The following is a 20,342-nucleotide window of genomic DNA, read 5'->3' as shown; positions in this document are numbered from 1 at the left end:
ACTCCCAGCTCTGCAGTCCCAGTCTGGAGAGCTTGCTGCCAGGGACTGAGCAGAAGGAAAGCAGGGGTGAGTCCCAGAACAGCAGCCAAGGGAAGAGTGGAGTGCCCCGTCACAGGCCTTTCGCAACTCTGGCACCTGTTGGACAGGAATGCCCAGTCTTGACTGCAGGGCTCCATCAATCTGGAGATGGACAGGCAGGGGAGTGGCTGTCACATAAAACAGCCCTTCAAAGCCAGGTGCTGAGTGGCCAGGGATGAGGCCTGTGGGTTGGCACTCAGGGGCAGGGGGTTCTCCTGTCTCCAGGGCATGGTTTGTAGGGGGGTCAGAGTGTGGACACCAACTCCTTCCTCAGAGGGACAGCCCCAGAACAGGCAGGGGCTTCTGTCCCTTCCTGCCTGTGCCTATTGTGGGAGAAACAGGTGTTATCCCCAGGGCACCAGGTCCCACCTGCTGCCCCTGGACGGGGGGAGGACAGTAACCATAGCAAAGCTAGGAATAGCTCTCAAGGCCCTGGGCTGAAGAGGTCTAGGCGAGAGAGTTACAAGACTGAGGTCTGCTTGCTTGTCCCAGGGAGGGGCTGCAGTGGCTCTCATGGACAGCAGAACTTGGGCAGCTGACGGCTCTTTGGGCCCAACGCTGGGATCCAGCCCTCACCCCCCAGTGAAGGTCACCCTGAAGTTTTTACCTGAACCTTCAGGCCCTCCTTAGAACACAGAAGACAACTTCAAGAGGGAGGATCAGAACATACAACTCATAGGCCGGGCGCAGTGGCTCACGCCTATAATCCCAGCACTTTGGGAGGTTGAGGCGGGTGGATCACGAGGTCAGGAGATCGAGACCATCCTGGCTAACATGGTGAAACACCATCTCTACTAAAAATACAAAACATTAGCCGGGCGAGGTGGCGGGCGCCTGTAGTCCCAGCTACTCGGGAGGCTGAGGCAGAAGAATGGTGTGAACCCGGAGGCGGAGGTTGAAGTGAGCCGAGACCACACCACTGCACTTCAGCCTGGGTGAGAGAACGAGACTCCACCTCAAAAAAAAAAAAAAAAAAGAACATACGACTCACAGCTACCTTTTATTCAACATGTCCTGTGTGCCAGCTCCATGCTGGTCCTCATAGACATCATCTCCAAGCCCATGATAGCCCCGTGAGGTAGAGCCATTATTATCTGTTTACTGACAGGACACCAATGCCCGAGATGCAGTGACTCTCCCAACATCACCGCGCTGGGGAGAGGTGCCGCTGCACCTGACCCCCGCTCCGCTCACCTGTGTGGCAACTTCCTGAGAACCTTCACCCAGACCTGCCTGGCACCTTGAGTCCTCATGACCACATTCCAAGATCCTCCAAAGTTGATCTCAAGCCATGCTGGACCCTGGGCCAGCAGCCAGCATGCACAATCCAGGCTCTCTCGAGAATTGACCCAGCCAGGAAGGGGCTGGCCCCTTCCCCCGAGGCGTGCTTGGCCGTGTTCACCAGTGCTCCATCAGTCAAGGCCTGAAGCCTTGGTAAGGGAGTCGAGCAGCTGGAAGTAACTATACTTGAGGTCGTATTCCATGTCATACCAGAAATTCACTGTGGGAAGAATGGGGATCTGAGTATGAAGGTCGCTCTTCTGACCTGGAGCCTCCCAAGCCTCCCCCTAGAGGCCCTGCTGGACCTTGGCGGGGCCTGTCCCCGGGCGGCCTGGGCAACTCCTTACCTGCGATGCAGCCCTGGGACTGCTGGACGTGGTGGAACCACAGAGCCGGCAGATAGAGCATCTCACCGGCCCGCACTGTGCAGCGAAGGGCCTGGGCCTGACTGTAACTGGGGTACCGGGCTAGGTCTGGCGCCAAGGGGTCCAATGGGATCCAGGGCACCTGGGAACACATCAGATGCCAGGGAGCAGCCTCCCAGACCCCCCAGGACTTCAGGCTGTGTCCCTTCCAAAGGTCAACACCACAGACCCTGCTCAGCTCAGCAATGACAGGCCTCAGACTTAGGGATTTTTCAGAGGAAGGTGCCACCTCCCCAGATCTTTTGTGCCTGCTCTTTAGGGCCAGGCTTCTGCCCTTCTCCCTCCCTAGAGCCCAAGAACAGGACAGACACCTTCTCCATGGCCTCTTCATCCACCACCTTAAAGGTGCCCTCTTCGGTTAGCTGGTAGGTTGCCGGCGTGTACAGCTCTGGAGTCCAAGGGAGAAGGGTGTGGGGGAACTGCAAACGGCCTGGAACTTGCCAGACCCTCCTCCACCCCAGCCAGCCCTGGGCAGGGGCAAGGGGATCAGGGGCCCTGGTGCAGTGGGGATGCCAAAGCCACACCTCAGGCCCGGGAACTGGCCTCCCAGGCTCTTGCTGCCTCCCTCCCCCTTGGGCCAGCTGTTCCCCAGCCCCTGCAGGCCACATCCCCTACCATAGGGGATGAAGGGCCGGTCGCTGGGTGGATGTAACAGGAAATGCTTCTCTCCTGAGACCACGCAGTAGAGGTTCTCATAGGGGTCCTTGTGCACTGCCAACATAAAGAAGGCCCGGGGGCAGGGTATGGAGGGCAGGGCACAGGAGGCGGCAAACCATCATGCTGAGAGCCCTGCACCCCAAGACGGCCTATGACAAAAGAGAAGCACACAGAGTCAGTGGGCTGGAGATGCCAGGGGCTCTGATGGGCATTCGGGAACTCCGCCTACCAGGGTCTTGATGCTCTCCAGGCCCTGGACTCCTCTCCACGAAGAGGGGAAGTTCTCCTACACTTACCCCCTGACCCGGCTGGCCTTCAGGGAGCTTTCTTTGGGTCTAGAAGAAACAATGCACCCACCCCTAATGCCATGGGTCCCTTCCCCCACCTCAGCTGTCAAGGGAAGCCCTCTGTGGTGCCCGAGTCCTAGAAGCCAAAAGAAATCTTAGAGAACAGTCAGTCCAACCTCCAACCAGGGTCTTCCCTCCCTCTGCCCCCATTCCCGCTCCTTCCCCACCTTTGTGTTCCCCTTACACCTACAAGAAGTCACCGCAGCCGCCTCCCCCAGCCAGAAGTTCACAGCATCGGGCATCTTTCCTGCAGGACAGAAGGCAAAGAGCAAGTTGGGAAGGCCAGGCTGGGGAAAGCTGCCATCCAGTGATGCCGGAGCCAAAACCTGGGTGAGCACAGAAGAATCCCAAGAAAGGGGTCAGGGAGAAGAGGGAGAGGTTGGGAAAGCTTGGGGAAGGGGCCCGCCCTCCCCTGGGGCAGAAGGAAGGACAACAATCTTCGGTAGTTTGTCTATGATTAAGTCAAGGCCTGGGAATGTATTTAGTGAGCTGCACCAGACGCTGATAGGACCAAGCCTGTAGGTCAGGTCATCACCTAAGGGCAAGCAGGCTGACCCCCTCCTTCCCGTATCTTCCCTGCCCAGGGCCGGGACCACCCCACCTCCACTCACCCAGGGCTTCTGAGGCCCAGGGCACGTGGGATTCCAGGTCAGGCAGCAGCTGGGGCAGCTCGGTGGGCAGGTTGGAGCACTGCTTCTGCACGTAGAGGACCCCGGGGTGCTGGGCCCGGCCCTCCAGCACATCCAGCACGAAGCTCAGGGGCACACGGCGTTCAGCTGGCATCACGAAGCGGTCACCTCTCACAGCATCCGCGTAACCGTCTGGGGTCACGGCCACGCTCACCTCCGTGGAGCCCACTGTAGCTCTAGAGGAATGGACACTCAGCCCATGCCTAGATGCCAGTAATCACTGCTCACACCCGACCCCAGGGCAGCTCCCACCTGAAATAGGGGAGGGACCACTTCTGGAGGGCCGGCCAGTGCTGCAGAGCGTTGCGGATGATACACGGCCTGCTGGGGCAGACCCAGTCCCGGTAGAAGTGGAGCGGAGTTGGGGGCTTGTCCAGGTAGGGCACAGCAAGAGGCACACTGAGCTCTGAGAGAAAGAGGAAGATGGGGGATGGAGGGGCTGAAGTCAGCAGCACCCAGTCCCAGCCCAAGAGATGCCCTCCCTGGAAAGGCCAGGCTGTGTCACTGGGAAATGCTCATTGGTGACCAAAGGACCCTGGACACCAGTAACAGAAGGATGAGGAGGGAAAATGAAAGCAGAAAGCATCACGCACACACACCAGCATGGGCCCTGACCGTGCACAGGGCCAGGGGCTGCTACACAGCCCAAAATCCAAATCGCCTGTGGGGCTGCGTCTGCACAGTGAACCCTCTGCCTTCCCACCTTGGAGGGCCAGCCTCCCAGCATCTACCAGGAAAGGCCACCATGGAGTGGTGTTGGGAACTCCAGAATGAGTAAGGCTGAGGCCCCATGGCCACGGGCTCTTCTGGGTGGAGTGTGGCTCTGGGAAGCCCCCTTCAACAGTGATACTTACTGAGCACTTGGCTTGGCTAATCTGGGGCTATCAGGGATCACACAATCATCATCTTGGGAAACTTACAACCTCTTACCCGGGGAGACAAACTGACAGATGACACCAATGGAGGAAAAGGAAGGGCTTGGCTGTGGTTTGGGTCCTGCTGAACAGCATCGCCATGTCCAGACACCCAGGGCCACCACGTGCACGTGCGGTATGCGCCTGCACAGGGGTCTACGGTGGCCCTGTGTCACCTCTAATCAAAATCTCTTTTTGACTCAGCTTTCTTTCTCCTTCACTCCCATCATCCTACTGGTTGGGTCTAAGTCCTGTTGATTCTGTCTCCTGTGTCTCTCAAACCCACCATCTCCTCTCCTCCACTGGCATCCACATTCCAGCTACCTCCTTTGGGTCCTCACTCAAATATCACACTGATAAGGCTTCCTTCTCTGACTATACTTTCTAGATTTATAATCTGTCCCCCTCCCCACCGCCAAAAATCTTTATACCCCTTTCCCTATTTTTTCTCCTTAGCATTCATCACCATTTAACATGCTATATATTTTAGGGCTGGACGTGGTGGCTCATGTCTGTAATTCCAGCACTTTGGGATACAGAGGCAGGAGGATTGCTGAGGCTGGGAGTTCAAGACCAGCCTTGGCAAGGTAGTGAGACCCCATCTCTACAAAAAAACTAAAAATTAACTGGACATGGTGGCATGCCCCTACACTCCTAGCTACACTACAGGATGAAGCAGGAGGATCACTTGAGTCCAAGAGTTGGAGGCTGCAATGAGCTATCATCATACCACGGCACTCCAGCCTGGGTGACAGAGCAAGACCTTTTCTCAAAAAAAAAAAAAATATATATATATATATATATTTCATGTACATGAACTGTTTATCATCCTGTCACCCTTGCTAGAATGTAAACTCCACAAGGGCAGAGACACTCATCTTGTTCGCTGACCCCCTGGGACCTAGAACAGTACCTGACACACAGCAGGTAATCAGCAAATATTTGCCTAATGTTGAATAGAAGTCTCCAGCATCCTGGCTGGATGGCTGTGGCAGTGAACTAGCTGGTTTCTCTGGCTTAATTCCACTCCCTCTCAAAGCATTCATCATCAGAGCCTCAGTCATCTCCTGAAGATACAATCTCATCTTGTCATACTCCTAGTAACAAATGCCTCGATGGCTTACCACTGCTCCTTAGAGAATGCCGCCTGCCTTGGCACGCACGACCAAGAACAACCTACTCTTCCAGTCTGATTTCCTGTCTTGTGCCTGCCCTTGCCACACACCCTCTATTCAGGTGGTACCTGACTGTCCCAGCTGCTCACTCAGACTGGAATGTCTTTTTGCTGGTTTTTATAAAGTGTACAGGGCTTTGCTTTGCTACATTCATGCTCTAGGTCGAGCCAGAAGGCCTTGGTGTCCATTTGGTGGTTACTACATCCTGCTCCAAATGGTCCCAGCACTGATGTTCACCTCTGGGGTTGCGCTGCATCTCTCACAGCCACACCATGTTAGTCACCTTTACTTTCTGATCAGTTGGAAACTGAATGTTCTTAGATCAAAAATTGTAACTGAGTGAGAAGACCCGCGTGGGTCTGGATAGGAAATACTGGAATACTGGAAAGGAAAGAGTTGGCATGCCTGCTTGCTTCCCTGGCTAGAGGCAAGATGGCACCCGTCCACTAGATATGGGATCCAGGAGACAAGAAAGTGGCAAAGGCCTTCCCAGTCATGCCAGCCCAGCCAAGCGGTCACCTTGGGAGACGGTGGTCTGAGGCTCAGTACATCTCCCTGTTGTACTCGCTGAGATTCTTTTGAGACAGCGTCTTGCTCTGTTGCCCAGGCTGAAGTGCAGTCATGCAATAATGGCTCACCACAGCCGCAAACTGTCACGGGATCTTTGGGGTGTTGCTTTGCCAGCTGGAAACCTCTGTGGCCAGTGATGCCTTTGCCTGTTTTGCTCAGGCCCATTGGGCCCACTCATCCCTGCAGGCTGTGCTCGGTTCATGCTACCGACCTATATCCCACACCTGCCAAGGGCGAGTGGGGCGGCGAGAGGTGTGTGAGCCAATGAGTGTGGGGTCTGGCCACTGTGCACAGCCAGGCATGTGGGCTGCGGTGGGGCAGGCAGCTCTAGGTGCCAACATGGGCGCTGGTTTCCTGCAAGGCTGCAGTTAGACCAAGTATACCATGAGTAGCTTCCACAGCTGACACTGGGAAACATGGTGGTGCTTGGAAGCTTGGAGATACCAGGAATCGTAGAGCCCTAAAGAGGATGTCAGAACCCCAGCTTGGGGAGCTCCTGGGTCTGGGCTCCTCAAAGGGCTGCAGTTCTTCTTTCCTTCTTGTCACCCACCATGTGGCAAGCAAGACGCATGGTTCAGCCCTCTTCATGTTACAGCTCTTTTAGCCCTGCCATTCAGCAGGTCCCCAGTTCTTGTCCTGCATCCAGGAAGAATGACATACACACAGACAAGTAGAGGGTAAACAAGACAAAGAGGAGCTTTACTGAGCCATAGAACAGCTCAGAGGAGACCCACAGTGGGCAGCTCCTCTCCGCAGCCAGGGTATCCCAAGGAGTGTTCAGCTCTCTGCAGAGAGGATGGCTCCTCTGCAGGGCTTTGCTTTGCTACATTCATGCTCTAGGTCGAGTCAGAAGGCCTTGGTCTCCATTTGGTGGTTACCACATCCTGCTCCAAATGGTCCCAGCACTGATGTTCACCTCTGAGCTTATGCTGCATCTCTCGTGGCCACACCATGCCAGTCACCTTTATTTTGCAATCAGTTGGAAAGTGAATGTTCTTAGATCAAAAATTGTAACTGAGTGAGAAGACCCCACCGGGCCCAGGAATACTGGAAAGGAAAGAGCTGGCATGCCTGCTTGCTTCCCTGGCTAGAGTAGCTCCTTGCTGTGGGCAGGCTGCCCTGTCGTCTCTCCAGCTCTCAGCAGAGAGGTAGCTCCTTCCTGCAGCTGGTCGTCCCATTGTCTCTTCTGGTCTGGCTGAGTCAGGGGCTTTTTATGGCCCTCAGAGGGGAGGAAGTACATGCCTAGTGGTCCATGGGCAGCCATGGGTGGGCCAGAAAAAGCACCAAAAGTTCCCATTCCAGTCCATGGGACTGGCAGCCCAGCCCCCAGGCTTCAGGCCTTCTCTGGCTTGAAGGTCAGGCTTCACCCGGGACCCGTCTGCCTCTTGCCATCATTCATGGCACCCAGGTTGTTTGTGCCAAGGGGTGCCTGCAGGCCCTCTTGGCTTCCCTCCCATGCTCGTTGGCACCCAAAGACCGGAGGGGGCCAAGGTGGCAGGGGGCTGGTGTGTCAGCACCGCCCAGAGCATTCACACACCCAGTCAAGCCGCAACAGCACCCAGGTTCAGCCTCAACTTTGCTCCATGATCTGATCAGGTGCTGACAGTGGGGAAAGCCAGACAGCAGGATCAGGCACTTCCGAGCCTGCGGCAGCAGGAAGGGGCCTTCCTGGGCCCCCAAGAGTGCAGAGATGCCTGGCCCCACGGCTACAGCTGCACCCAGGAGGGTGGGGCTCCTGCCTGCTCCTGGCTCCCAAGAGCACAGGGGTACCTGAGTTGCAGCCCTGGCTTAGGTGGCTGCAATTGTGCCTAGGGAGCTCCCACTTAACCACTTGGAAGGGGTGGGGCTCCCACTTGTCTCCAGTTCCTGCCAGCTCTGTGGAGCATGCGGCCCAGCTGCACCTCCTCTTTGCATTTTCCCCACAGTGGCAGCGAGCAAGGTGCAGATGGCATGGCAGCCCCGACCACCCCACACAAATGAGCCTGACGGTCCTGGGGCTGGCCCTACAAGTCCCGGCTGCACCTTTGGCAGGGAGCTCGTGGGCTTCTGGGATGTGGCGGGGAGCGAGGTTGAGGCTGCAGCAGAGGGTCTGGGCTTAAGAGCAGGTCCTGCCCAGCTGTGTGAGGGTGGGGGTGGTACAGTCGGCTGCTTCAGGGATGCAGGAGACTCACTACTACCACTGCCGCTCCCAGAGCCGCTTCTGCTGCCCGACTCGTGCCTCCCCATCGCAGCCAGCATGATGACAGCATCCACTCGACTGCCGCCACTGTCATCAAAACTACCAGACTCAAGCAATCCTCTTGCCTCAGCCTCCTAAACAGGTGGGACTACAGGCACATGCCACCACACATGATGGTGTTTCACTATGTTGCCCAGGCTGGTCTTGAACTTCTGGCCTCAAGAGATCCTCTCACTAAGGAAGGAGACCACTACTATTCCTGCTGTCCTCCTACCCCCACCTTGGCTAGTTCACAAGACAGGAGGAAAGACAGAAAGAAACAAAAGTGAGATAAATAGCCAGACAACCTTGGCACCACCACCCGGCCCTAGGAGTTAAACAAAGTAATAATAACAACATCAACCCCTGGCCTAAACTACTTGTGTTATCTATAAATTCCAGACACTGTATGAAAAAAGCATTGTAAAACTTTCTGTTCTGTTAGCTGATGCATGTAGGCCCCAGTCACATTTCCCACGCTTGCTCAATTTATCATGACCCTTTCACGTGGACCCCTTAAAGTTGTAAGCCTTTAAAAAGGCCAAGTATTTCTTTTTCGAGGAGCTCGGTTCTTAAGACGCGAGTCTGCCGATGCTCCCGGCCAAATAAAAAACCTCTTCCTTCTTTAATCCGGTGTCTGAGGAGTTTTGTCTGCGGCTCATCCTGCTACATCACCTTGGGCCTCCTGAAGTGCTAAGATTACAGGCGTGAGTACTGCACACAGCCTGGGATTCTGGAAATACGTGGAAACTGCCATTTTTTCACCCTTTGGACTTCTGCAATTAGGGATTTGTTTTACTTGCTCACCATTTTTAGAGAATGGCTGCTTTTCTCTCCTGGGGCTTCAAAGTGGGAAAATTTCAAAAGGGATCCAAACAATTCCTTTGACCCCATAACTCTGCTAAGAATTTAACTAACAAGGCTGGGAGCAGCGGCTTATGCGTTCCACGCTGTTCCGAAACTTGGGAATGCCGAGGTGGAAGGATTGCTTGAGCCCAGGAATTTGAGACCACCTGGTCTCTACTAAAATTCAAAAAAATTAGCCAGGCATCGTGGTGCATGCCTATAGCGTCAGCTACTCCCAGGCGCTGAAGCAGGAGGATCTCTTGAACCTGGGAGGTCGAGGTGCAGCGAGCTACGATTGTGCCATTGCACTCCAGCTTGGCTGACAGAGTAAGACCCTGTCTCAAAAAATATATATATAAAGAATTTAACCAACAAAAATACTCACACATGCACAAAGACCCTGCTCCTGCAGACTGGCTTCTTCACTGTTTCCTGAACATATCGGGCACACTACCACCGAGGGCTTTGCCTGCACTTACCTTCTAACCTACTTGTACTCTACAACTTACTCATTCAGTACACCTGTGGTTAACTGTCCACTTTCTCACTTAGAATGTAACAGGGCACAGAATGTGAAGGACAGAGATTTGTTTTGTTCAGTGATGTGTCTCAAATACAGTGAACAGAACCTGGCACACAGAGATGCTGAGTAAGTATTTGTTAAAGCAATACTCAAAGCATTCCTTGCAGCATTATTGAAAACAACAGATTGGACATGACCTAAATGACTAAATGAAAAAGACTGAGGTAGAGGAATGTGAAATGATCTTCAAGATACACGGTGCAAAATAGTGTTTAGCAGGCTACTATTTGTACAAAAAAAGGGTAAAAAGTCATGTGCGCACGGATATAAACAATCTTTCTGGAAGAATGCAAACTGGGGCTGGGAGGGAACCTTGCTTCATTTACATTGCATACCATTATATATTACATACCCATCACATACACATGTGCCTGTATTGCTGTTCAGTGGTAAAAAATCATTTAAAAATAAAAAAAAGGAGGAGGGAAGAGAGGAAGAAAGAAAAGGAATAAAAACTAAGCAGGGGAAGAGCCAGGGACCATTTGGTCAGCCTGCAATCCTCCCAAAGTGGGAGAGGGGAGTTGGGGCCGGAGGTGGGGCACGTGGGGGAGGAATCCGACCACCACCTGTGTGCCTTTGATGCGCTTTCAACAAGGGTAACAGCAAACTGCTCAAGACTGTGGGAAACACAGGGCTTCGCCACGACCACGGTCAAGACAGCACCGGGCCTTGGGAATGACATGAAGAGTCACCCAGGAAGCCGCGGGAGTGCGCGAACACTCGGGAAGGGAAGCGGGTTGTGACAGAAGAGCAACCCGAGCGGGGCCTTAGGCCAGTCGCACACGCGAGGTTCCGAGACCCCCGGTGTCAGCGGCATCCCAGGGCCCCTCCCATGTTCGGAGATCGCCGCAGCCTCTGGCAGAGCCCACTCACCCCTTGCAGCGGCCGGGAATTCTCGTAACTCCCTCCGCACGGCGTCCAAAGCCGCCTCCGCCATGGCTGCGTCTGCGCTGGCCGAGACCCGGCCGAGACCCCGCCTCAACCCGACGTTCCGCCACAGGCCACACCCCCCAGACCCTCGCCCCGCCCTTCCCGAGGCCCCCGCCGCAGGCCACACCCTCAGCACCCCGCCCGTCCTGCCCTGGGAGCACACCAGGTTCCGCCACCAAAGCGGTGGAGCGAGCAGCGGCGCCCGCTTCCGCCTGCTCCACCCACTGGCCGGCATCCCAGGATTAACAAACAATTGTGTTTATTGACAAGTTCATACATCAGTACAAACGGGCACGTTAAAAACAGCCCCCCGCCCCGTGCAGCCGAAGAGGAGGCGGGAAGCGCCGCGACCTGCACAAAGTAGAAAAGTTATAAATAAGGGGCTTTCAAAACTGGGCAGGGGCAAATCTGGAGTTGGGCGGCGGTTGCCGGTGGCCTCAGACATGCAGAAGGGGACGGGGTGCCGGCTGGGCCACGACGCCCCTCACCCACATGGGGCAGAGGGCAGGAAAAGGGCGGCCACGTTCTCACAAACCTCAGGCGGAGGGTAGCTCCCTCCTCGTGAAGGACCTGGCCCAGAGGGCGAACCTGAGTCCCACCTGCGGTGGGCGCGGCTGGTGTGGGAGGTCGGGGCGCAGCGGGAGTTCCGGGGCCATGCGGGTGGCGGTGCTAGACGAGTGGGGAATGGCCAGGTTTAGAGCAGCTCAAGCGCACTCAGGCTGATGTCCCGGAGCTGGGCACCCTTCGGAACCCATTTCTTTTTTTTTTGAGATGGCGTCTCTCTTTGTCACCTAGGCTGGATGGAGTGCAATGGCGCGATCTCGGCTCACTGCAACCTCCACCTCCAGGGTTCAAGTGATTCTCCTGCCTCAGCCACCCAAGTAGCTGGGATTACAGGCGCATGCCACTAGGCCCGGCTAAGTTTTGCATTTTTACTAGACACAGGGTTTCACCACGTTGGCCAGGCTGGTCTCTATCACCTGACCTCGTGATCTGCCGGCCTCGGCCTCCCACAGTGCTGGGATTACAGGCGTGAGCCACCACGCCTGGTCCGGAACCCATTTCTTTATAAGCTTCTGCCTACGGCACAGCAGGGCGGGTGAAGGGGCTCTCGTGGCCTGAAGCTGTGGTTAAGCTGCTCTGACTTACCTGGAGCAGAGGGGAGCAGCAAGGCCCACAGACACCTTTCCTCAACTCTTCAACTGCCTCACAACTTGGTCCCACTCTACCTCCTACGCTCCCCTATCTCCTTCCCCTCACGCCTAATTACTGCCCTTTTACATTGTAACCTATCCCCTCACCTCTGCCACTTATCTGTCCCATCTACCACTTTTCTAGTGTCTCCTTTGGCCCTGGCACCTCCCTCCTCTCACAGCATCCGGCACACACCGTGGGTGCCCAGCACTACCTTTGAGGAGGCTCCTTCTACCTAAACCAGGTGTCCTATGGGCCATCTCCTATCAGCTAGGCGGTGGACACCAAGAATCCAGAATCTGGGTTCACTTAGTGTGCTGCGCCCCTTTTCTGCTCCCTAATACGTGTTCCACATAAGCCAGGGTGGTGAAGCTGAGGCAGGATGTGAGGAAACCAGGCACACAGCAGCCAGCCGGATACTCGAGCAACCAACACCCAACTGCGTGCTGTGCAGGTAGGCGTGTGTGTGTATACGTGTGCGCGCATGCGTGTGATCTCATCTGTGGCCGAGGTCCTCAGGAGGTGGGCCAGCGCCCTGTAAACGAGGGACATTCCAACACAGGCTTCTGACTGAGCATCACTCAGGATGCAAGAAGGTGGCCTCTGGGCTCCAGCAGCCGGCTGGGGTCCAGGGCTGGAGAACAGGTAAGAACAAGGGGCTGAGGAAAGGAGGCCAGAGCTTCATGTTTGCCCAGGTGAGGGCTTACTGTCCCGCAGCAACATCCCACAGTTGGCTCAAGTTCTGGCCAGGAGAGAAAGGGGTCACAGGGAAAGACAATGCTGGGCCCCTCTTGGAGGGAGAATAGGAGTGGAATGTGGGGGCTCAGGTCCTAATACCAATTCAAGTCTCCTGATGGCTGGGGACACCCTGGAGGGCCTGACGGCTCTGCCTTTCTGAGCTGCCAGGTATTGGGGAAAACCACCCTGCTCTGGCAGCCAGGGGAGTGCAGCTGGTGTGAGAGGGGAAGTGGAGGTAGAAGTGAAGGCCCATAGTTGGCTGAAGGGCCCTGAATACCACATCACCTCACCTCGACCCCAGAGTACCCTGTGTATGCTCCACCCCAGGGAGCTGATCCCTGCAGTAATTTCAAATGGCTTCTAAGAGAGGGCCAGCCCTTCCCAGATTCCTAGATGGGGCAAGCTGCCCTCCTACCTCTCACAGCACCAAGATGACAAAGACCCAAGACCTGTCCCTGCCACTGGAGGGGCTGTGGAGGCAGAAGTTCCAAGGAAGTGAGGCAACAGTCAGGAAAATAAATTAATAAATACAGGCGCCCTATGAGGAGCGGCTAGGAAGGCTGCTTTGCCTCTGAACACTGCTCCCTGCTTTCCAATCCAAGCAGCCCCATGGGTTTTGGTGAGTGGCAGAGGGGCTGCAGTTTGGAATCGCTGGGGCATTCATTCACTTGGGACAGGCTTCCGGAACTCAGAGTTTGCGTTCCATGCGCCGTTCCACGGCTCGAAGCAACAGTTCTGAATATTGCTCCAGCAGGGCCTGTGTCTGCTCGGCTCCCACAGCCCCAGGGCTGCCGCCTGGGCTGGACGGCACTGCCCCAGCCAGGGCTTCCAGCTCCTGTCGCACTGAAGAGAAGGTGTCTCTGAGGAGCTGGGCAATCCGACTGTGCTCTGCTGAGGGCATCTTGCAGCCAGCCACCTGAAACAGGACCCCCAGAAGTGAGGTGGAGGAGCCTGTCAACAGACATATAAAAGGGAGAGGCCCCACCTGGGTCCAGCCTGCCTCAGAGGAAGGGACTAGCTGGGAACCCTACCTGCCAAGATCAGCATGTATGGCCAGGGGACATGGGATGCGGCAGACTCTGGGGGTGACCCCCAAAGTGGATCCCACTGGATTGCAGAACCGTCTACATCTTATAAGCAACTCCTTATGACAACTCGGGCAGAATCTGCTTTCTCTGTCAAAGTTTGGGCCCTTCTTGGATTGTCCCCTATGTCTAAGGGGCCAAATCGTGGATATGAAAAAGGATGCCATTAATAATTACACTGGGACGACATAAACTGGGATTGTCCTGAGCCAACTAGAAGATGTGGTCTCTCCAGGCCTCACCTCCTGAGGGAAGTCTCCAGCTCTTCACCAGAAATGACCACAGGTACCTGGCTCAAGAGGCTAGCCTGGCCTCTAATCCCCTCACCTATGCTGCCCAAGATGTTCCTGAGTGTTCCACTCTGTCAGCATAACAGCCTTAGTATGCCGTTCTGGACATGGCTATCCGAAACACCCAGCACTACTGATGTGCTCACCCTCCTGCCGGGGGGCACCTAACACCCACCGAGTGGTAGAGCCGCACGGCCTGGCGCACGCTACCGCGGAGCTCTGCCACCAGCTGCTCACACTGCTCCAGGCTCACCGCTGGCTCTGAAAGAGACAGATACGGCTCAGTGAGACCCAACATGCAGCCCTTTCAGGCCTCCGCACCCAAGACACTCAGAGCAGGAGAGACCTAGCCCTCAGCATTGCACCCCCAACTTGCCCTCAGTCCCTTCCTCTTGCCTTCTCTTCCAACGGCCTCCCCAACACCACACAAACAAGGTCCAGAGGAGAGGGCCAGCCCCAAGTTCAGAAGCCACTGAATGGACAAGTGGCTCACAAGGAAATCATGAAGGTTAGCAGGAGGGTCTCACCATCAGGGGTGTGACTTATGGACCTGAGACAGGAGCAGACAGGCTGAGAAACACCAGAAGCTGAACCCACAGAAATGAGATGGAGCCAGAGAGCGGCCAACAGAGACGGGAGAGAAAGGATGGGGCAGGAGATGAGAGCTGGGGAGCTGTGCACACCTGAGTCCTGGCTCAGGGCTGCCCCTGGCTTGGTGCATTCCATGGGGTTGGGAGTCTTCTCAGGGGGTGGGGGCAGCAAGTTTTCAGGGCCTCGGAGGAGGCTGCTGACTGGCAGTTGCTGGGCACAGGGGCTGCTGGGCCCAGGATGAGCCTGGCACTCTGTCCTGGGCTTGGGAGTGGTACCCTCCCCCAAACAGGCCCATCTCTCAGTTGTACTGTGAGCTTTTCCTAGGCCCAATGGGAAGCCAGGCTTTTCTGCCTCGCCAGGGGTCCGGCCTTTGGTGACAGGAGAGAATGCAGCCAGGGTAGGACGGTCCGGCAGTGGTTTGGGGATGTCCAGGACCAGGTGAGCCCGGCTGGGCAGGGCCAGCTTGCTGAGTGGTGAGACTCGGATGGGGGCAGGAGCTTGAGGTTCAGCCACCAGGCCCAGGTTCTCCCCAACAGAGATACTGCGGGATATCTTGGCCATGGAACTGGTGGTGGGGTTCTGATAGGAGTGAGGCCGAGACGGAGGGCCATCAGCTAGGGGCAGGGAGCCCAGACCATCCTGAGCGTCCATCTCCCGAGAGAGCAGTGGGCCTGGTGAAGGGGCCTGCAGACCGGCCTCATCTCTTTCTGCAAAGGAGACAGAGGTATACACAGGTCAGATGGCGAGGAAGGCATCCCAGATGCCAACGCCCAATCCCAAAGAGCTGCTGTTCCCCTCCACATGCCCATTAAGGGACACCCAGTGGCCAGCACAGTGACACATCAGGGCCACACTAGGCCCTCCCTCCTCCAGCATGTACATGTGTTCCACACACCCTACACCCCAGCACTGAGCCCAGCAGGCTCCTCACCCTGTGGCACCAGACTGTGCACAGACTGGGCCTTCTGGAGTCCAGACAAGGGGCTGGCTGTGGCCACTCTCTTGGGAGCCCAGCTGCTGTCAGGGTTGAGACGGCATCGTGGCAACAGCACAGAGGCTGCCTGCTGGGGGCTGGGGTTGCCAGAGGACAGTTCTACCTCCGGGGGTGCTCCAGGGGGACTGGCACCATTGCCTCTTGGCTGCTCACCAGATGCCTGTGGCACCTGGGCTGGTCTCAACATCAGTGCCAGGCTTGAGGAGGACGGGGATGGTTCCCTATAGGGAGGAAATGTGAAAGAAGGCCCAGAGAAGGCTCAATGCTCCTCCCTGCCAAAATGGCGAGAAACTCATAGCACCAGGGCACAAGGAGAGAAGGACAAGCACAAAGCCAGACAGGGCTGGGAAAAGGCCAGTTAGCCCAAAACTGGGAGTGCTGAACACCCCAGGCATGGAGAGATAGAACACTGGAGAAGAGGGCAGCAGCCCTGGGAGGCCAGGAGAGCTGGAGCTGCTGCTGGGGGGAGGGGCCTCTGTACCTGAGTGGGCGGGTCTGTACTTGCAACAGGTATCGTGAAGAGATGCTCCGAGACTCTGACCTCTCTGGCACCTGCACTGGGGCCCCTACCAGGGTCAAAGAAATCATGAATTGGGGCAGAAATCAAGCCCTTGACCCAGACTTTGCCTCCCTGAGACCCCCAGCCACTGCCTATACCCTGGGACCCTCCTCTCAGGTAGGCAAGGAGGGGAGAAGGGCAAATTGCAGGCACTAAATGCTGGCCCTCTGACCACACCTGGAGCAGCTCCATTGGCCAGAGTCTCAAAGTGCTGTTTCAGAAACTGCTCCTGGTCTGGAGTCCGGGGGCTACCCTCCTGCAGCTCATAGGGGCCCATGCCTCCCTCCTCTTCCTCCTCTTCTTCATCACCCTCAGCTGGCTCTTCAAGGTCTGAAGAGATGCCATCCACACTGAGGGGCTCCGTGCTCTCAGAGTCTGGGTGTGGGGCGGGGAGAGAGGCATTGCACTGTACCCATCTGTTGCCAGAGCCTCCCCACCCACCTCCAGGCCCCACCCACCATGACCCCTCCCTCCAGGCTGCAGCCTCACCTTCAGTGGGGTGCTCGGGGCTGGAAAGGCAGCTGCTGCTGTAATCCACAGAGCAGGCACTGTCAGGGCTGTGCTTTTCTGAGCTCCTGCTGCCTGGGTACACTCTTCCCAGAGTTCCCTGGGCTGGAGCCTGCACCTGGAACTCACTGCCAGGATTCCAGCAGGGAGAAGAAGAGGCAGTGAGCAGAGGTGGGCAGCAGCCCTGCGGGACTCCTGCCTGTGAGCAGGGTGAGGGATGAGGCAGTGGTGAACTAGAAGGAAAGCCCTGAGTATCCTGGGGGCCAACCCTCCCTCAACTCAAGAACACTCACAGGGAAGGGAAGACGGGGCTGCTGCACAGCCCACCAGGTCTGGCCAGGGCACAATCCTTACCTGGTATCCATGGTGGGGCTGTCACTCGGTTCCGGGTAGACAATACCATCTTCAACGGCTGCAGGTTCCAGATCTTGGGCAAAGACCCCTTCCTCTTGTGACAATAATCGGATAATATGGGGACAGGAACAGGGTTGGGAAGCCTGAGGCCGAGGGGACTTTTCATTCTGGGAACAGGCAAAGGGACGTTACCAGAGCAGCTGGCGTGAGAAGAGGTGACGGATGAGGCAGTGGTAGCTGGTGGGTAAGCCCTGAGTATCCTGGGGGCCAACCCTCCCCTTGGAGAAGAGGTGGAGGTAAGTAAAGATGTGCTATGCACTAATTCTAGGGGAAGCTGAAGGACAGACACCAAGAAGACAGGCTGGGCTCCAGTTGCTGATGTGAGCTTCTGGATGAACTATATTAGCACTCTGGGCCGCCAACCTCCAGCTACCACTTAATACCAAGAGTCCTCCAAGAAACCCAGCCCAGGACAAAGGCCACTTTTGCTTCTCTACCCCAACCCCTCCCCTGCCTACCCTGATGACCAAACCACACAGCCCAGCCAGCCTCATCCTGGCTTTGCAGTTCAGCTTCCCCACGTGCCACAGGGGCAGAGCAAGCATAGCTGGACCAGTGCTCAGGTCCCAGCTGGTGGCAAAGGCTGCCTAAGGCCCCTTGGAGCTCTCTAGAGAGCTGGGAGAAAGCGGGCTCACCTGGCTAGCGAGTGAAGTCTCAAGGGCCTGCTGCCCATGCTTCCTGGCACCAGATGAGATGGTGGCCAGCGAGTCCTGGCTAGGGCCCCGTGGGCTTGGAGCCAGCGTTTCCAGCTGCCGTAGGTCCAGCATGGATCGAACGCTCAGCTCCACACCTGGCTGAGCCCAGCGCCCCCTTCTTCTGGGTCCTGGGTTGGCTGCAGGAGCTGGGTCCAGGAACCCCATGGACTCCTGTGCCTGGTGGGAGGTAGGGTGTGGGGGAGGAGTAACAACCACCACCACACAGTAAGATCAACAGATATCCACATATCCCTTACTATGTGCCTGGCACACTACACATATTAGCTTACTTCATCCTCACAGCAAGCTTTTGAAACAGGCACTAGTATAATCCTTGTTTTACAGATGAGGAGACTGAAGCGCAGGGGGCTTAAGTGACCAGGCCGCATCCCACAGACAGGAAGTGGCCTGCAGGTTAGTCTGGCTTCAGAGTTCACTCTTAGCTGCACTCCACATCCTCGGGCACGTGAACCTCTAGGCTCAGCCTTCACCTGGTATCATGGACGCCTCAGAGGTCTCTCAAAGTCTCCTGCTCTGAGGACGGCCCCACCAGCAACCACTTACGACCAAGAGTCTTCCAAGAAACCCAGCCCAGGGCAAAGGCCGCTTCTGCCTGTCTACCCCAACCCCTCCTTTTGCCTCTCTACCTCACTTTTGCCTCTCTACCCTAATCGCTGCAATGGCTGGGGGCCCCAAAGTCCCTTCACAGCACTGAGGACAAACCTATAGCCCAGGCCTGAGACCCCTGGACGGTCAGGATGCTCCAGAAGACACCACCGCATCATCACTCTGTGAAACTGTTGCTGACAACGGAAGGTACTGGTGCTTGGGGACTTGCTCTGAACCTTGATCCCCCTCTGGCCACCCCAGAGCCGTCACTCAGTTATGGGTCCCCTCATGGCCTTTTCCCTCTAACTATTCTGCAAGTTCTCTGCTTACCTCCTAACCGGGGTCTTTAGAACTACTGTTTCTCCAGATCTCCGCTCTTTGGATCCTTGATTTCCTGCACCTTAGTTCTATCTGGCTTAGAGGCCCTTTGTCCTCTCCACCTTGAGCTGTTCTCTGATGATATTTACCTCCAGGCACCAGGCAGCTGGATAAGTGCCACACCTCCCCAGATGATACTTACCTCCAGGCACCAGGCAGCTGGATAAGTGCCGCACCTCCCCAGTGCTGACTGGCTCTGTGTTCCATCTACTTCATCTGGTCCACAAGAAGGAAATGCCTGGGCTTTCTTCACCCCGTACCCAGGACTGGCCCAGCTGCTTCGACTTCCCTGACAAGGCCTTCCTTGGATATAGGAGTGCAGCATGTGGGCAGACCCCATGCCCCAGTACTCTACTAGGCCCAGAAAGCCCTGTTCTCACACCTTCCTTTGCCTCCTCTAACCTTGGAAGAACATTTTAACAATGGCGACTCACCCGACTCATCTCCCAGTGGGACAGGCTTCGGGGCAAGGCAGGGCTGGGGACTGAGGCTAGACAGAAATAGGCAGTCAGGGCAAGTGTCTCCTGCCCACCCACCCCTGGAGCCCTGGCCCCATCAACCCATACCCTGTGTGGCCACAATGATGCCTCAGTTTCCTCAGCTCACACTGCTCTCACCCCACAGTCTCAGAAAAACCATATCTAGCCATTATACCAACTAGGGACTATCTGCCCCCACACCCAACTGCCACGGACCCAGTGCTTTCTTGGTATTCTTGGCAAGGACGGGCAGTGCTGGAAGTTCTTCTTCAGTCCCCTCATCTTCTCCCTCCTTGTCACTGTCTGATGAGACAGCAGGTCCAGGAGACAGCATCAATGGGGCCTGGTGCCTGAGTCCGAGACGAGGAAGGGCATAGGGATAGGAGACTCAACAGGGGAAGAGGAGGCTTAATGGGGGAAGAAGGAAGAGGAGACTCAACGGCGGGGAAGATGAGATTCAACGGGGAGAGGGGAGACTCAACAGGGGGAAGAGGCTGACATCATGGATCCTTGTGTGAGAGGTAAGGTCTTGGGAGACAGAGTTGTGAACGGCAGGCCCAGAGCATGGAGGAAGTGCGGTAAGCTCCCAGCAAACCATCTGCACACCCACCCATCACTTGCCCACATTCTGTTCTCACCGGTTGGGTCCAGAAGCCCTTTGGGGAGAGGATGGTCCTTGCTGCTTGCCACCCCGCTGACGCTGGCGCAGCTCGGCCAGACGCTGCCTCATGCTGATGGTCATCTCAGAGCTCAGGCGCCACACAAATATGCAGCTGGGGTAAAGCCACACAGTTGGCTGAAGCGGGGGTGGGCAGAACTCTGAAGCGGGCAGCACCATTTGTTCCCCTTATCCATGGCTGGCAAGGAGACCAGAGCCACCCTCCACACTTCAGATCAGGCACAGCCAAGAGATCTTCCTGTTAACCCCACTTCCCAGAGACATCACTAAAATGAAGAGAGGGGAGGGCAGGGTGCTGTGGCAGAGTAAGGATCTGCCTCTCAGGGAAGCTGGCTTCTGCTCACCTGTCCCCAGACACAGAGATGAGATGTTTGCAATCATTACTAAATTTCATGCCAGTGACAATCTCTGTGAAGA

General features: G+C 56.2%; 2 protein-coding genes across 5 annotated transcripts in view; both read right to left on the bottom strand.

Moving 5' to 3' along the window:
* Positions 1-1,059: 1,059 nt before the first annotated feature.
* JMJD7 (jumonji domain containing 7) lies at positions 1,060-10,765 on the bottom strand. The gene is made up of 8 exons (XM_011961053.1): positions 10,657-10,765; positions 3,730-3,883; positions 3,400-3,653; positions 2,979-3,035; positions 2,400-2,495; positions 2,096-2,172; positions 1,707-1,866; positions 1,060-1,579 (listed from the first exon to the last, which is right to left on the bottom strand). Exons 1-8 carry the CDS (start codon positions 10,718-10,720, stop codon positions 1,491-1,493), a joined length of 951 nt encoding a protein of 316 aa, XP_011816443.1. The 5' UTR covers positions 10,721-10,765; the 3' UTR covers positions 1,060-1,490.
* Positions 10,766-11,346: 581 nt separating this feature from the next.
* Positions 11,347-20,342, bottom strand: part of MAPKBP1 (mitogen-activated protein kinase binding protein 1) — a 51,534-nt gene continuing 42,538 nt past the window's right edge. For 3 of the 4 annotated variants that reach the window (XM_011961047.1, XM_011961048.1, XM_011961049.1), the window contains 13 exons: positions 20,270-20,333; positions 19,885-20,019; positions 19,463-19,596; positions 19,202-19,257; positions 17,721-17,957; positions 17,026-17,192; positions 16,654-16,799; positions 16,342-16,539; positions 16,087-16,171; positions 15,543-15,826; positions 14,704-15,318; positions 14,196-14,281; positions 11,347-13,561 (listed from right to left, as the gene is read on the bottom strand). In XM_011961047.1, the coding sequence (XP_011816437.1) occupies positions 13,334-13,561; positions 14,196-14,281; positions 14,704-15,318; positions 15,543-15,826; positions 16,087-16,171; positions 16,342-16,539; positions 16,654-16,799; positions 17,026-17,192; positions 17,721-17,957; positions 19,202-19,257; positions 19,463-19,596; positions 19,885-20,019; positions 20,270-20,333 (2,435 nt within the window). In that variant the 3' untranslated portion in view covers positions 11,347-13,333. The remainder of the gene's footprint in view (positions 13,562-14,195; positions 14,282-14,703; positions 15,319-15,542; positions 15,827-16,086; positions 16,172-16,341; positions 16,540-16,653; positions 16,800-17,025; positions 17,193-17,720; positions 17,958-19,201; positions 19,258-19,462; positions 19,597-19,884; positions 20,020-20,269; positions 20,334-20,342) is intronic. The other variant, XM_011961050.1, reaches the window with a different exon arrangement.

The sequence above is a fragment of the Colobus angolensis genome, unplaced genomic scaffold (genome assembly GCF_000951035.1).
Source record: "Colobus angolensis palliatus isolate OR3802 unplaced genomic scaffold, Cang.pa_1.0 Scaffold533, whole genome shotgun sequence".
Classification (NCBI taxonomy): domain Eukaryota; kingdom Metazoa; phylum Chordata; class Mammalia; order Primates; family Cercopithecidae; genus Colobus; species Colobus angolensis.
This window is presented reverse-complemented; position numbering and strand designations above follow the sequence as displayed.

What these genes read in the sequence shown, in the direction of transcription:
- JMJD7 (XM_011961053.1), bottom strand. Translation starts at nt 10,720, where the DNA reads ATGGCGGAGGCGGCTTTGGACGCCGTGCGGAGGGAGTTACGAGAATTC. An exon ending in GGCGGCTGCGGTGACTTCTT is followed by an intron (nt 2,496 to 2,978) that starts GTAGGTGTAAGG and finishes TTATGTTGGCAG; the next exon opens with TGCACAAGGACCCCTATGAG. An exon ending in CCGGCCCTTCATCCCCTATG is followed by an intron (nt 2,173 to 2,399) that starts GTAGGGGATGTG and finishes CTTGGACTCCAG; the next exon opens with AGCTGTACACGCCGGCAACC.